The following is a 16,078-nucleotide window of genomic DNA, read 5'->3' as shown; positions in this document are numbered from 1 at the left end:
TAAGATTTTATTTATTTATTTGACAGAGAGAGAGCAGGGAACACAAGCAGGAGAGGTGGCAAAGGGAAAGGGAGAAGCAGGCTCCTTGCTGAGCAGGCAGCCTGATGCGAGGCTCGATCCCAGGACCCTGGAATCATGACCTCAGCCGAAGGTAGTTGTTTAACCAACTGAGCCACCGAGGCACCCTATTATTTCTTTTTTTACTAAATTAATAATGTAGGATTGTATCTGATTACAGTAAGTTTCCTTTCAACAGTGAAAAGTTTGTACAATTATAAAAGTTTTAAATGGTTAAATCTTTTGCTACTTATTTTAATTCAAATCCAGTATATTATTATATATATTCAGAACTCAAACTATTCATCTTCATCTGAACCTTCAATTAAATTCCACAATGCAAACCTCTTGGCACTAGAATCACATTTCATGTTTATTCAACTGAGACTGTGTCTTGAAAAAGTGTTGAAGTTTGGGGGTTTTCTGGTGAGAATCCACATTCTGACATCACCTTGCCCATGACGGCGATTGGCTGCTGGAAGGCAAAGAAGAGTTTATAGCCAGTCACAGCAAGCAAATGAGTGAGTGAGACAGCAGAGGAAATATTCAATCTGTGTCACTCACTCCTGTGAAACTGTCTCCTCACTCCAGAACAGCAAAAGGGTAAGATTTACTATGATGGCTTCATTTTCTTAAAATTGAACACTCCACAATTTACATCTCTAGACCTGGCTTTTAATTTTTTATTTTAATGTTGATGTTACTGAATTGTATAGAATGGCTATGTAATTTAACACTTGTTTATCATTAAACTAGTACCTCAGAGTTTAGATTTTTTCCAAAAGGTTAAGCTTATTAACCTACACATGTAAGTAAGTCCTTAATATTGTGCACGTAAACTAGAAAATTTTGTGGCCTACTTTCTATGTCTCCACCTCACAAATAACTATTTGTTTTCTCCTTGTGATGTATTCAAGATAACCTGACTGAAATACTATTTTTCACTTGTAACTCTGCTGTAATGAATGCATATTTCACCATAAATTATGCCTAATCTATACTTCAGTTATATACAATGTCTTTTCAATACATTCTGTTTCAAAGTGTAAATATCCCGTAGCTCTAAAATCAGTATAGAAAAGTACACAGTACTAAAGAAATAAATAATGGTAGTTCATCATACTTTTCCCAATGAAAACTTGTAATTACACTTTTAAAACTATCCTTTAAGAATGTTTTAATTGTTGTCTGGGTTAGTAGTAGTCAATATAGACGTCTTTGTTTTTTATGAATCACAAAGTAAATAAAATGAGATTTATGGAGGCAGCCAATTGCTGCCTACATGAATCACTTGGTTCTTTTTATATTATTCCTGCTATGTTTTCACCTAGTTGTTTTGACGGTGTGCTATGAGAAATTTATGTAATCAAAACCCTTTCTACAGTTCCATGTATTTAAGTTTTTAGCTCTTTAAGACATCATAAACATTCGATTCTTTTAATAAAGTTGCAAGGAAATAATCTCCCTGCTTGCTAGCAAGCCTGATCGTGGGTAACAAAGTTCAAAGTATTACTTTAAGCACCCCAATATCAGTAAAAACTTCTTAGACAAATGGGTCCACTTCAGGGGCAAAGCCTCTTTTATCGTTGTGTGGCCATCAAGAACTTTTACTAAAGTAGACAGAACTGTGAGGAAGTCTGTAGACACCAAAATCAAAAAAACCCAGTCTGCCACAAATAGAGTGTGACTTGGGACCCAAGACACTGTCTCCAGGCCTTAAATTTTACTCTGTGTAATGTTTTAGTGTTAGATATTCAATAAGGAAGCAATAAATGTGGCTAATGACAAAATGCAAAATCGAACCACAGAATACAGTATATGACATGGCTTTCATACATACATTTTAAGTATTACCTTTTCAAGTGTGTTTATGGGGAAATTGCCATCATTGTTACATATTGTTTCTAAAATGTTGCCATAGCTGTCACTCTCAGTTAAACACTCAGTTAAACATATGTCAGTGCAAATGGGTGGGTATTAGCAGGCTTTTAGCTAAGTTTATTCAACCTCTATTAAAACAGCGTTCTATCAAATAGAATGAAATTAAAGTCAGATAGGATTTTACTATCTCTCACTTTTTATTTATGAGGAATCTATGTGGAAGTGAGATCTTTGCATGGCCGCAAAACCCAGGACTGTTTGAGAACTATTCCCATTCTGAGAGTCAATCTTCAATTCTTCTACAGAATTGGATTCTATAGAATTCTTCCATAGAAGTGAATTCTTCCATAGAATTCCATAGTCTCCATGATGACTACTGCTCTGACCCTGAAAAGCCCTTGACCCACCCTGTGACAATCTCCCCATTAGTGATGGAAAGCGTAAATGGCACTGAAGAATAACCTGATTTGAGGAAATCTGCCCCTGATATCCCAAGGTGAAACTCTGATGAACTCTTCTCATAGTTATCCTTCAACATGGCTGTCTGGTGCTACGTGCTATGAGAAGAGAATTTCACATATTATGGATCATTTCATACACACAAAAAAATACAAAGTATTCTAAGGTATTCATAGGAAAATGGCTCCTATTTTCCATCTTACAAATAAAACTTTGGTTCAAAACCCATATAGAACCAATATACAGAATATATATAATAACCACTGGTGTAAAAGCAATCATTTAAATGTTTACAATTTTTGCTTAGTTTTCAATTATATATATATAAAAAAATAACCCAGGTCACAGAACTATACTAACTTAGCTGATATTCCTATATCAATGATATTAAGAAGACTCTTTGCCCCAATGTGAAGTACATCAAGCATTAAAGCCCCGTATAGTAATGAAATGGTCTGCCACTGACAAATCACAGCTGATAGGGTAAAACCAAGTACAGAACTAAAGATTACTTAAACAGACAGGTAAAGTTAGTTTTCTACCACTTAAAAAAGGAACAATTTAAAAATAAAAGCCAGGAAATTGGTCTTAGTCAAACTATAACTGGACAGAAATGAAAACAAATATTTCACCTTCTAGTATGAGTATAAAAGTTACACTCTTAGTTTTAATATTTATTAACTTTACCGCTTCATTAATTCCAGAAGCAATCACCAAAATGAAGACTGCTTTAATTTTGCTCAGCATTTTGGGAATGGCCTGTGCTTTCTCAGTAAGTTCTATATTAAAAACCTATAGTTATTTCCTTTTTTGCCTTTTTATGTAAAAGATAGAGTATGTAATAATTAAATGTTCTTTCAAACAGATGAAAAATTTGCATCGAAGAGCCAAATTACAGGATTCTGAAGAAAATGGGGTAATTATGTTTAGCATACATTCTTGGTCTGACTATATTCTTCCTCTAGATTTATTATACATTAAACATGAATATGTCATTTATTTTGGTTATGCAGGTCTTTAAGTACCGGCCACGATATTCTCTTTACAAGCATGCCTACTTTTATCCTCCTCTAAAACGATTTCTAGCTCAGGTAAGCATAAAAAATAATTTTCTTTCCCACCCATTACAATTTAAAGGGGATCAAATTTAACTATAAAACAACTAAATTCAATTCTCACTGGTCAGCCAGAAAGATTTACTTATTATAAAAAGTTTGTTTTTAATACAATACAATAAAATGTATTCCTAAGTTCTCTTTTAAAGCAGAGATATACATATCATTTGGGCCCAATCTAGAATGATATAATAAAAGCAAACATCTTGGTACAGAGTCCAGGTATTCTGGTTAACACATTGATGAAATGAACACTTTATCTATTGTTGACAATTAAGTCAGTGATGAGGTCACTAACTGTCATGTTATAGTTGAGACAATACTGTCATACAGCTCTTAACAGCTGATAATTTAGAGCCCTTTAACTGGTAAGTTAAAGACTAACTTCATAAATAGCAGAGACCATTTTTTTAAATTTTTTATTTTTTATAAACATATATTTTTATCCCCAGGGGTACAGGTCTATGAATCACCAGGTTTACACACTTCACAGCACTCACCAAAGCACATACCCTCCCCAATGTCCATAATCCCACCCCCCTCTCCCAAACCCCCTCCCCCCAGCAACCCTCAGTTTGTTTTGTGAGATTAAGAGTCACTTATGGTTTGTCTCCCTCCCAATCCCATCTTGTTTCATTTGGAGAGACCATTTTTAAAAACATTGCTGATAATCAGTGGTGATTGCTGAGGATTCTCTGAACCTCTGACCTGTGTTGGTCACGATAACAGAAGTGTGGCTCAGGAATTATAGAGGAGAGAGAGAAATTCATGAAGTGAATTATGAGAGTGTCTGTGAGAAAAACAAAACATCCTTAAAATTTTTAAACAAAAAAAGAAAATAACAAACACTAAAAATAAGAATTTGTGTTTTTACTAGGTTACTAGTGAAGAAAGCCTTTGAAAACTTGAGGGTGTGGTGTTGATTTAAAATACTCAACAAACCAGAACTGTGCTATTTTTACTACTATACAGTTTGGGTTCAGGGCACCAATTATGCACCATTTGACCTGGGACTCCTGAGATGCTAAAAGCAGTCAAGATGCTGAAAACGATGCCTCAGCACAGTGGCTTGGCAGAGCATCCTACCATATGTTGGGCTAACCCATTTCTAACTCATACAATGATAGGAAATGATAATCTTAAAGTATTTATAGCACCATAATAATTATGGGGAATGTGTGTGGCCACAGAAATATGAACACAGATGATACAAGAGTTGTGGGTTTTCAGAATTGTCTTCCATTCTTTGGTACACTTCAGACCCATAAATAAACAGTGCTCATTTGAATGTTTGCCTCGTTCTCTTTCTTAAACTAAAGGAATGTCTGTTCCTTTAGTTTAAGAAAGAGAACGAGGCAAACATTCAAATGAGCACTGTTTATTTATGGGTCTGAAGTGTACCAAAGAATGGAAGACAATTCTGAAAACCCACAACTCTTGTATCATCTGTGTTCATATTTCTGTGGCCACACACATTCCCCTAAACTAAAGGGAAATGATAAAAATTTAAATTTCTGGCTAGCTCCACAATTTTTCTAAAATATCACATAGAGATATTCCCATCTGTAAATTTTTATAGATATATAAATGTGATCCAGTTAAAACAGCCATAGTGAAAAGATATTAGGAGATGTTATATTTTTTATTACTGATAAATTCAAAGTTCAAAAATCTCTGGTTTTTAATATACAATATTTAGAGAAATTATATGCAGACAAACTCATTTCAAGTAATATATAATTTGTTAGTAAGACAGTTGTATTTTAAAAATATCTGTGGGCAGGATGCCTGGGTGGCTCAGTCATTAAGCGTCTGCCTTCCACTGAGGTCATGATCCCAGGGTCCTAGGATTGAGCCCCCCCACAATCGGGCTCCCCTACTCAGCAGGGAGCCTGATTTTCCCTCTCCCCCTGCTTGTGCTCTCCTGCTTTCTGTCAAATAAATAAATTAAAATACTCAATAAAATATATGCCCCAATCCAACAGTCTGGTCTGACCTAGTATTGATGATTTATTCTCCTACTTTACAAAGCTTGATTTCCAGATTTTTTTCCCCTTATATGTCTACTTATATATTTCCCATAGCTCTGTATTATTTATTCTGCTAAATCTATCAAGTATTTGGTGCTCAGATTGTCACCCCAAAATGCATTAAGCTGTATTGGCTTTGAAATTTTTGTTTTATTCAAACAAATCTGTGTTTACATATAATATCTTTTTTCTTTTATTTTTTTTAAGGTTTATTTATTTATTTTAGAGAGAATGTGCACAAGTAGGGAAAGGGGCAGAGGGAGAGGGAGAAAGAGAATCCTCAAGCTGATTCCTGCTGAACATGGAGCCCGACATGGGACTTGATTCCATGACCCTGAGATCATGACCCAAGAGGAAATCAAGAATTGGCCACTTAACAGATAGAGCCACCCAGGCACCCCTACATATAATCATTTCTAAAATACCAACTTCCATGAAATATGTCATATCAATTATAAAGCTATAAACAGTCTACCTATAGCTTATCTATCTGTTTGGCTATAGAAATGGAAGCATAAATAAGCATAACAACCTAAGCATTTTTAATTAAGGAAATGCCTTCTTTCAGGAAGCATATGTTGTTTGAATTGTATGTGAATTCTTTGAGGGCAGAAACTTTAAATTCCTTTCATTGTACTGATCTCATCTATCATAGTCTCTGACATAGGGAAATTGTCCACGTTTCCATCTTTCTCTCTTGCTACCATCCTCATTCTCAAAATAATGCCTGAAACATATCTTTTGGGATTGAATAAATGGGAATGACAGAAGTTGAAAGGAGTAATGGTAAAATACATATACATACATATATGTGTGTGTAAGTGTATTTGACTTCCGGAAGAAAAATATGTCTTAGTTACAAATTGGCATAAATAAAAGAAAGGAAAAAAGAAAATGTTAAGGCTCCCGGGCATTTCATGAAGCTTTAAAATTGTTCTCACTGCAGACACTAATTGAAGAGTCATGTAGTTGGGACAGCAAGAAGGCTAGGGGTCAGGAAGCTTGTAAAAAGATTCAAACACTCCCACTGAGACAAAATACGTTGCAAAAATATGCTGTCCTCTCTATTAACTAACAAGGAAAAATAGTTTACTGTAATACCATGCTTTATTTACCCTCTAGGCTGGGAAAGTACAACAATTAAGGTCATGGAAGTGGAAGAGCAGGTCTAATTATTCTCTATTCCACCCAAGGTTATTCTTGGCTCAAGGGGACAAGCATTCCCTTTTCTTGGGTGGATGGCATGGCCACTGAAGAATGAGCCCTACAGAACAGCCCTGGGCAGGACTGGAACATGAGTATTTCCTCATATCTGATCCCTAACCCTGAGGTTCTTCTGCAGCTATATTTTCTAAGACTCACAGAACTTAACTAGGTCACCAGAATCAAAGCCAAGATTTGTAGTGCAGAAAACAGCATCTTAAGTCAGGTACCCATTTATCTACCTGGTACCATTAGAGGTAGTTGCAGAAAGAAAAAGAAAATTTAATTTATCAAGATGAAAAAATCTCCTATACTATCTTAAAGTTTCTGATAACAGATGTTTAGACTTATATTTTCTTTTAAAAAAAAGTGAAGCTTGTTAACTTATATTTTTATATGCAGACTCCTTGGTTTAATATATTCTCATTCAATATTGAGCTCTTTAGAAGGATGATACTCTATAACTCTCCTAAATGAGTAAGTGAATTAATTTTGTTTTTATATAATTTTTACCTCATATATATATAAAATCTCATTTATATATAGAGAGAGGCTTATTTTATGAAGCCGCTTTAATTAGACTGAAAGATACTAAAAATTATGTGTAAATCTAATTTCAAATCAAATTCTAATTTAAATTCATCAAGAGCTCATTATTTAAAAGAATCATTCTTTTATAAATAAATAAATCATTTATTTTACAATAAGCCTAATCATCATTTCCTTTATGTTTTATAAAGAAAATAGAATAACATGATCTATGTGCTAGTTCACTTGCTTTGAACGGGCTGGAGAAGTCACAACTGCTCTGGGCTTGATTCCTTCTCTATAAAATAAATTGAACCAGATAATCCCCTTGTTCTTAAAGAGTTAGATAATTCTGTGATTCATTGCTCTACAAAATGTTTCAACATATTTCCTGTGTATCTCATTTCATATCTTGATACCTAAAGATGCCTTTTTCTAACCTTATTTTATATATCCCTAATCTCCTTTTATCTCTCAGATTCATATGAGAACTGTTCTAATAAATCAATCAAGATGGTAATTATCATTAGGGTAAATATTTGTATGTATTTTATCTTAATTCAATCAGCAAGAAATTTTCCTTGGTGTTGAAAGTATGTGTACATAAATATGTACATAGATATCCATATATATATATGAATTCACATATATATACACTTTTTTTTAGAGCAGTAGTGACTCATCTGAAGAAGATGGAAATGGTGACAGCTCAGAAGAGGAGGAAGAAGAGGAGGTAAGGAATTTCTGCAGGATTTTTCATAACAAACCAGGCACCATAAAAACAAATAGGAAACTGGTCTACTGTAGCCTGGACTCAGCAAACAGCCGTTGCCAGTTTACCAGCTAACCCACAGTCTTCTATTTTGGACAAGGGGAATGTTATTGAATTAGAATCAACTAAATGACTTGTTTAAAATACTACTGCAATTTGACATTAAAGTAACCTGTAAGCTGTACACAAAACCAAAAATGTCTCCATTATAAGTGTAATTATAATTACATTATAATATCTCCGTTATAATGTAATTATAATTAACTTACAATAAATTATAATTATACTTTATAAATTCTGTTAAAAAGAAAAGAAAGTATTATTTATACTTAGGTGGACAGAACATGATGGTAAAAGACGAGTACCTAAACTCAGTGCAATACTTGTATTAAAAAGGATTAAATTTAAACTTAATTTACTAAGTGGGTAGTATATGAAAAGCTAATTTATATCCTCTACAATGATACTGCAATTCATTGGTCTTTCTTGACCCACAAAGTAGGGTTGTTCTTATGTGGTAATTATGTGGGAATGTTCTTATGTGGGAATTATATGGGAATTTCATGGTTTTTTGTCTAATAATAAAATTTGTGTTCTTATAGAAATCTGAATACTCAAGATGTCTAAATATATATAGCATTTTATAGTACTACAGATTCTACACATAGTACTGCCCAGTTCTCTATAGTACTACAAATTAGTAGAGTTCACAGTTAAAATTCATCTGTATATCGTGGAAATTGTGCTAACATGTTTATAACTGACACACTTGCTCAATATGCTAATTAGGTATGTTTTCCTGGAGAGTAAATTATAGCTATCCACTTCTTTGGGGACCTTCTAAATTTGGGTATTCTTAAGTACTGCTTATGAATGGGCAGTGACAGTCAAAAATGGATCATACATAAACATCTGTTATCTTGAAAATAAAATAGTGTGGGAACTTAAAATGTGACAAATAATTAGTTTGATTTTTTTAACCATAAAAATCATTTTTATATGGTTTGATATGATATGATAGTTTTAAAAAGTATCATCTCCAGTACTATAATTTACCCTAATAGCATAAGGAAGACCTTACAAGAATATCAAGCCAGTACAGGGAAAATGCCACCTACAAAATCCCACAGAATTTTACCCAGAGTTCCATTTAGTAATCTTACACAACAACTAAGCTGAGGTAATCCATTTACTACAACTGTTAGCTGTACAGTGATCACAAAATTGCCTTGCCAACTGGATTTCCCAATTAGATTGCATACCTTTTGGCAAAGGTTCTTCATTTGCTATGACAGTGGTTGGGAATGGAGGAAGATTAGGACTCCTTTAAAACTGTGATAAAATCATGCACACTCAGAATGTTGCCAACAATCTCTGAACATTTATCATCTTCCCAAAAGTAATCTGAAACTTCTCATGACCCAGAGGACTAGAGACCATATGTTTCATCTCTGGTTTGGGGAGAAGCAGTGCTGTACTCTCCTTACACCTCCTCACATTACCTAGCACAGTTTCTTATACAATATATGGTATCCAAAAATATCTGGGAGTTTGGTTTTGAAAACTTCAGAGAATAAATACTCCAAACATCATTTATGGAAAGTGACCATAGGAAAGTGGTTAAATAAGCCTGGAGGCTTCTATCCTGAAGAGATTCTAGAACTTCCTTTTTCCCCATTTCCTCCCTAAAATTTCATTGTCAATTCAAGTTAAATACATAGAATCCCCAGGAATTATATTCATATGAGAGGATACTAGGGAATGTTTTCTATTTGGCAATCTAACATTTTTTTTCCACTCCTAAACCCTCAGCCTCACTTTAAAAAAATTTATTTAAATATAATATACACAAGGGACGCCTGGGTGGCTCAGTTGGTTAAGCAGCTGCCTTCGGCTCAGGTCATGATCCCAGCGTCCTGGGATCGAGTCCCACATCGGGCTCCTTGCTCGGCAGGGAGCCTGCTTCTCCCTCTGCCTCTGTCTGCCATTCTGTCTGCCTGTGCTCGCTTGCTCTCCCTCTCTCTCTCTCTGACAAATAAATAAAATCTTTAAAAAAAATTAAATATACACAATTATCATGTGTATAGAGGTCACTGAAATTTCAGAAACTGAACACACAAGTGTAACCCATATAAAAAAGCAGCACATACACTGTGCTCCATTTCATTCATTAACCAAAACCGTCAAGTGTAACTGCTATTTTAAGTCCTAACAAGATACTGGCTTTGCCTATTTTTGTTTATTATGTAAATGGAATCACACATTGTACATTATTTTGTGTGTTTTCTCTTCTACTCTCAACTTCAAAGGCTGATCTGAATTGTTCTACGACTGTATATCATTCATTCTCACTGTCAGTATCTCATGAAGTGAATGTACCAAAATGTATTACTCTCCTGTTGATGGGCATTTGGGTAGTTTCCAAGTTTGGGCTATTGTGAACATTCTACTACTCCTTCTAGTGAACATATGCATTTATTTCTGGAGGCCATTTTACTTAGAGGTTAAACTTCTAAGTCAAAAAGTATGCTTATGTTCAATCTTAGTAGAAACAACCAAAGCAGGTATACTGTGATCTCCCTCTATCAGTGTATCAGTTGCTTCACATTCTCACCAACACTTGTTTCTTTCAGTCATTTTAGCCATTCTAATAGGTTAATAATACTTTTTTTTTTTTTTTAATTATTGCTGGGATGCCCGGGTGGCTCAGTTGGTTAGGCGGCTGCCTTCGGCTCAGGTCATGATCCCAGCGTCCTGGGATCAAGTCCCGAATAGGGCTCCTTGCTCGGCAGGGAGCCTGCTTCTCCCTCTGCCTCTGCTGCCACTTTGCCTGCCTGTGCTCACTCGCTCTCTCTCTCTCTCTCTCTCTGGCAGATAAATAAATAAAATCTTTTTAAAAAATCATTGCTAATTTTTCTATTCAAAAAGACATTTGATGCTTAATGCCCATTAATAGACTGACCTGTTTTCCTTTTTAATTCACTGTAACAGGATATCCTTAAATAAAGTATCTAATAAAGAAAGGGCTTTGTAGGAGAAAATACAGAAGTTCATGAGTTGAGAGTTTGGATCTTTAATCATGACCTCACCACTAATGAACTACCATCGATTTGATGGGCTTTTCATGTGTAATATGACAGTACAGAACCCTAATTGTATGTTCTAGTCTAAGAATCTTTCCTCTTTCTCCCCTGAAAGGTTTAGTCTGTTGGAATAAAGCATAAATGTGAAAAAATAAACAGCATGGTGTTTGTGGGTTGACACAATTAGTTTAGAGACTGTTTTGGGGTGGATTCTAGCAGTCCCAAAAGTTTACTGGAACAGTGGAATTTACAAATTTGATGAAAAAAACATATTCTTCTTTAGTCACTTTGTTTTAGTAATAAGGCAGCGTGAATCTGGGTTGTGTTTATTTTTAAATTTTTATTCTTTATATAAACTCATTTTCTTCTTCTAGTATTTTGTTTTGGAATCTGTGGATTATCTTAAGTTTTTATTTGAATTCCAGTTAGTTAACATAAAGGTAATAAGAGCTTCAGGTATACAATACAGTGATTCATTTCTTTCAGTGAAAAGTGTTCATCACAAGTGCCCCCCTTAATCTCCATTGCTTATATAGCCCATCCTCCTACCTCCCTCACCGCTGGTAACCATCAGTTTGTTCTCGTAGTTAAGAGTTTGTCTCTTGGTTTGCCCCTCTCTCTTTTTTTCCCTTTGCTTGTTTGTTTTATTTCTTAAATTCCACATATGAGTGAAATCATGTGGTACTGTCTTTCTCTAACTTATTTCATTAGCATAATACTCTCTAGCTCCATCTACATCATTGCAAATGGCAAGACTACATTCTTATTCATGGATGAATAGTAATCCATTATATATATGTATACATGTATGTATATGTATATGTGTATGCATCACATCCTCTTCATCCATGCATGTTTTAAAGTCTTGACTTTTAATATTAGCTATGAATCACATCAGACAAACTCCATTAACAAACAACTGCCTAACAACATAAAGGCCAAGAATACAATGTTAAATAAGATTATAGTAATATTATAAGATTATAATAAGCTTTGATTTGAGGAGTGTTAATTCTTTTAAAACATCTTTCTTCAATAACTTTATATACCACTAAAAATTTCTTGGAGTGTTTACTTTCTTCATTGCATGGTAAAATTGATTGTCAAATGCCTAAAGTTTTCTGAATATTGCATACAATACAGAACTAGCTTATATGTTGGCAGATGACTTCTGAATTAAAATTTTTTTTGTCTAGATACACTTGAAAGCATTATGAAAAATGCTCACTTTTTTTGCCAGTAAATAAGAATTCCATAAGAATTCCTTCCAGAAAAAATATCCTAGTTGTAGTGTGGACATTCATATAAATCCTCTTCTTCATCAAAAACATCACAGTGCATTACAAAGGGCTCAGCTTTTTAAATTAGAAAGATACAGCTTCATCACACATAAGAACTTAAGCAAGTTATTTAGCTTTTCTGAGCTCACCTTCCCTTTCTAAAGTGAATAATAATCCTACCTTGAAAAACAGGTCTAAGTTCTCAGCTGATTTGTCAGCAAAAGTAAGAATCTATTTGCTACCATGTACTGATAAGACCTTAAGAGCCTTGGGGTGCCTAGGTGGTTCAGTCATTAAGCATTTGCCTTCAGCTCAGGTCATGGTCCCATGGATCTGGGATGGAGCCTCACATCTGGCTCCCCGTTCAGCGTGAAGCCTGCTTCTCCCTCTCCCACTCCCCCTGCTTGTATTCCCTCTCTGACTGTGTGTGTGTGTGTGTGTGTGTGTGTGTGTGTGTGTATCTCTCTCTCTGTCAAATAAATATATACAAAATCTTAAAAAAAAAAAAAGACTTTAAGAGCCTAAGGCATCCAGGATATAATATGAGGATATCGTCAGTTATGCTGAAATTATTATAAAAGCATATTTTCTTGGTTAAATAGAATACAGAAATGTCTAAAACAGACTACAGTGAGATAAGCAGAAAGAGATAACTGAGTTGAGTTCTAATAAGTGAGAAGTGTAAATGGCACAAGAGGAAGAAACTGTTAGCATTAGGTGATGAGCTGCTGGAGGAATACAATGTTTTTCTCAATTGTGGCTCATGACATCAACAAATTTTGAGTTCTCTTCCAACCAAAATAACTTCTCTTGCTCTGGATATTTTCGCCAGGAGACTTCAAATGAAGAAGAAAACAATGAAGAGAATGCAAATTCTGATGAAAACGAAGATGAAGATGAGGCTGAGAATACCACCCTTTCTACCACACCTGGCTATGGAGAGACCACACCTGGAACAGGGTATATAGGTTTAGCTGCAATCCAACTTCCCAAGAAGGTAATCATTCCTCAAAAATTTAAATCTGATTTCACTTCTTTACTGAAATCAAAGGTTATTTAGACACCAAACAGGATGTTTTACATTATCTTCATTAACTCATTGAAAAAGCAAGAGCAGGGGCACCTAGGTGGCTCAGTGGATGAAGCCTCTGCCTCCAGCTCAGGTCATGATCTCAGGGTCCTGGGATGGAGCCCTGAATTTCTGCTCAGTGGGGAGCCTGCTTCCCCCCCCCTCTCTGCCTGCCTCTCTCCCCGCCTCTCTGCCCACTTGCGATCTCTGTCAAATAAACAAATACAATCTTTAAAAAAAAAAAAAAAAAGAAAAGAAAAAGCAAGAGCAGACTCAATATCTCTGTTTATAAATAAGGAAAGCTCTTTTCCCACACAAGTTCTCATCCCAGGTTATTACACTGACTTCCTACATTATAGCAGAAAACTAAGGACAAGCAAGCATCTTAGCAATGAATAAAAGGTCCTGCAAGATGCCACTGTATTTCAGGGAAGAGGGCTCTAAGACAAAGTCAAGAGCAAAGCTATAAGAAGCATCTCCCACAGAGAAGACTTATTTATCAAGTACATTCTTCTCCGTCAAAACCCAATTTCAGAGGTACTAATCCTGAATTCTTAAAACACCCACCGAAGGTGTTTTTGAATTTTTAAAACACCCACTAATTCTTTTATAAATTAAGCTAGCTTCAATTCAAAAATATATCTAGAATAAGGCCTTAGTATAGCCTGAGTTGAATGAAGTTAATTGTTTTAGGTTTTTACATTTTCATACCTAGATCTGGATTCTTTCAAACTTTTCCTTACAGGCTGGGGATAAAGGACACAAGGCTACAGAAGAGGAGGAAAGTGATGAAGAAGAAGAGGAAGATGAAGAAAATGAAGAAAATGAAGCAGAAGTGGATGAAAATGGGCAAGGCATAAATGGCACCAGTAGTAACAGCACAGAGGCAGAAAATGGTAATGGCAGCAGTGATGGAGATAATGGAGAAGAAGGTGAAGAACAAAGTGTCACTGAAGCCCAGACAGAAGGAACCACAGTGGCTAGAAAGCAGGACAATGGTGACTCTAAGACAACAACCTCACCAGATGGTGGATTTGAACCTACAACTCCGCCACCAGAGTTCTATGGGACTACCACCCAACAGTCTGGGGAAGCCACCCCCACCGGATATGAGGAAGAGTATGAACAAACAGGCACTAATGAATATGACAATGGATATGAAGTCTATGAAAATGAAAATGGGGAACCTCGTGGGGATAATTACCGAGCCTATGAGGATGAGTACAGCTACTATAAAGGGCGTAGCTACGATGGCTATGATGGTCAAGATTATTACTACCGCCATCAGTGAAGGCCCAGCCTGGGATGAATTCCTCCATTCTGGCATTTCATGTGGCTACCATTTTCAAAGTTCAACTCAGGAAGGTGCAATATAACAAATGTGCATATTATAATGTAGAATGGTGCTACTGTTCCAAAGTAATTTTCTGTAATTGCTTCTGCAAGTAATGGGCTTCTTACTGCTTTTCCCTGGTTTATTATTGAAAGGTTATTGTAAATCAGGGCCATTTAAACCAATCCATGAGATGGAGTTTGATTACCTGTTTTGAGGTTGTAGTTCTATAAATAGTATTTTTAACATGTTTGTACTATTATTAACTGCTAAAACTACTCTTCATGCAAGACATGCTTCTATGAATTAACATTAATGACACTATATATAAAATATGTGTAGTTCTTTAATCACCTACCTACCCAACACTGTATATTATGTTTAATTATCAGCTTCATGTATTTTTATGTGATCTTTATGTATATTCTATCCATGGGTTGTATCACAAATAAAAATGCAGTCTTTCAAATATGTTATAATTTTTAAAAAGAGAGAGAGAGAGATTCAGAATTGAAAACGATGAATCCAATGGGGAACAACTAAGCTAAACGAAAAAGCTTATTTCCAGTATGGTTTAAAACTCAGAAGAACTGTAAGTATTTTGTCATGGATAAATCAATATAACTAAGATTTTGGCATGTTTGTGGGCAGGGTCAACCATATATATCAGGAGAATAAATGGCTCTTATTAGAGTTGCCAGGTTTAACAAAACTATAGAATGCCTAGTTAAACTTAAATTTCAGATAACAATGAAAAACTTCTTAGTTTAAGTATGTTCCATGCACTACTTGGCCTCTGTGAATTATTTGGGACATATTTATACTAAATAAATCATTCTTATTTATATAAAATTCAAATTTAATGGAGCATCCTATTTTGTATCTGGCAACCCTACTCTGATTTGATCTGGTTTTAGGTGGGGTAGGGAGAAGGATGAAGTAGAAAACTCACACACACACACACCATTATAGAGTGGTTGCAAACATCATGACATCATAATGCTTCACCCCTATATACTTCAGTATTTAGTATAAAAACAAGAAATTCTCCTAAATTGCTACAATACCATTCTCATTCTCATTCTAAAGAAACTAAACATTGCTATGATAGTATTTTATAATATACGGATCATATTCACATTTTTCCAATTATTCTAATAATTCATTCAATCTTTACAGAACTCTATTAGGTAGTTATTTTTGTCATCCCCCATTCTATTGATGAAGGAACTGAGTCAGACACAAAGAGATACACAGCTTGCAAAAGG

General features: G+C 35.0%; 1 protein-coding gene across 1 annotated transcript; it reads left to right on the top strand.

Moving 5' to 3' along the window:
- Positions 1 to 581: 581 nt before the first annotated feature.
- LOC101673394 (integrin binding sialoprotein) lies at positions 582 to 15,279 on the top strand. The gene is made up of 7 exons (XM_004756108.3): positions 582 to 660; positions 3,102 to 3,169; positions 3,263 to 3,313; positions 3,411 to 3,488; positions 7,941 to 8,006; positions 13,241 to 13,405; positions 14,223 to 15,279. The coding sequence occupies exons 2-7, from the start codon at positions 3,116 to 3,118 to the stop codon at positions 14,766 to 14,768; spliced, it is 960 nt and encodes a 319-aa protein (XP_004756165.1). The 5' UTR covers positions 582 to 660; positions 3,102 to 3,115; the 3' UTR covers positions 14,769 to 15,279.
- The last annotated feature ends 799 nt before the right edge of the window (positions 15,280 to 16,078 follow it).

The sequence above is a fragment of the Mustela putorius genome, unplaced genomic scaffold (genome assembly GCF_011764305.1).
Source record: "Mustela putorius furo isolate JIRA1106 unplaced genomic scaffold, ASM1176430v1.1 tig00000382_pilon_pilon_pilon, whole genome shotgun sequence".
In the NCBI taxonomy this organism is placed as follows: Eukaryota; Metazoa; Chordata; class Mammalia; order Carnivora; family Mustelidae; genus Mustela; species Mustela putorius.
Note: the sequence above shows the minus strand (reverse complement) of the source record. Positions and strands in the feature narration are given on the sequence as shown.

Excerpts from the sequence above, each read along its gene's own strand:
- LOC101673394 (XM_004756108.3), top strand. The coding sequence starts at position 3,116 with ATGAAGACTGCTTTAATTTTGCTCAGCATTTTGGGAATGGCCTGTGCT. Across the intron at positions 8,007-13,240 it reads AAGAGGAGGAAGAAGAGGAG|GAGACTTCAAATGAAGAAGA; the intron begins GTAAGGAATTTC and ends TATTTTCGCCAG. Across the intron at positions 13,406-14,222 it reads CAATCCAACTTCCCAAGAAG|GCTGGGGATAAAGGACACAA; the intron begins GTAATCATTCCT and ends TTTTCCTTACAG.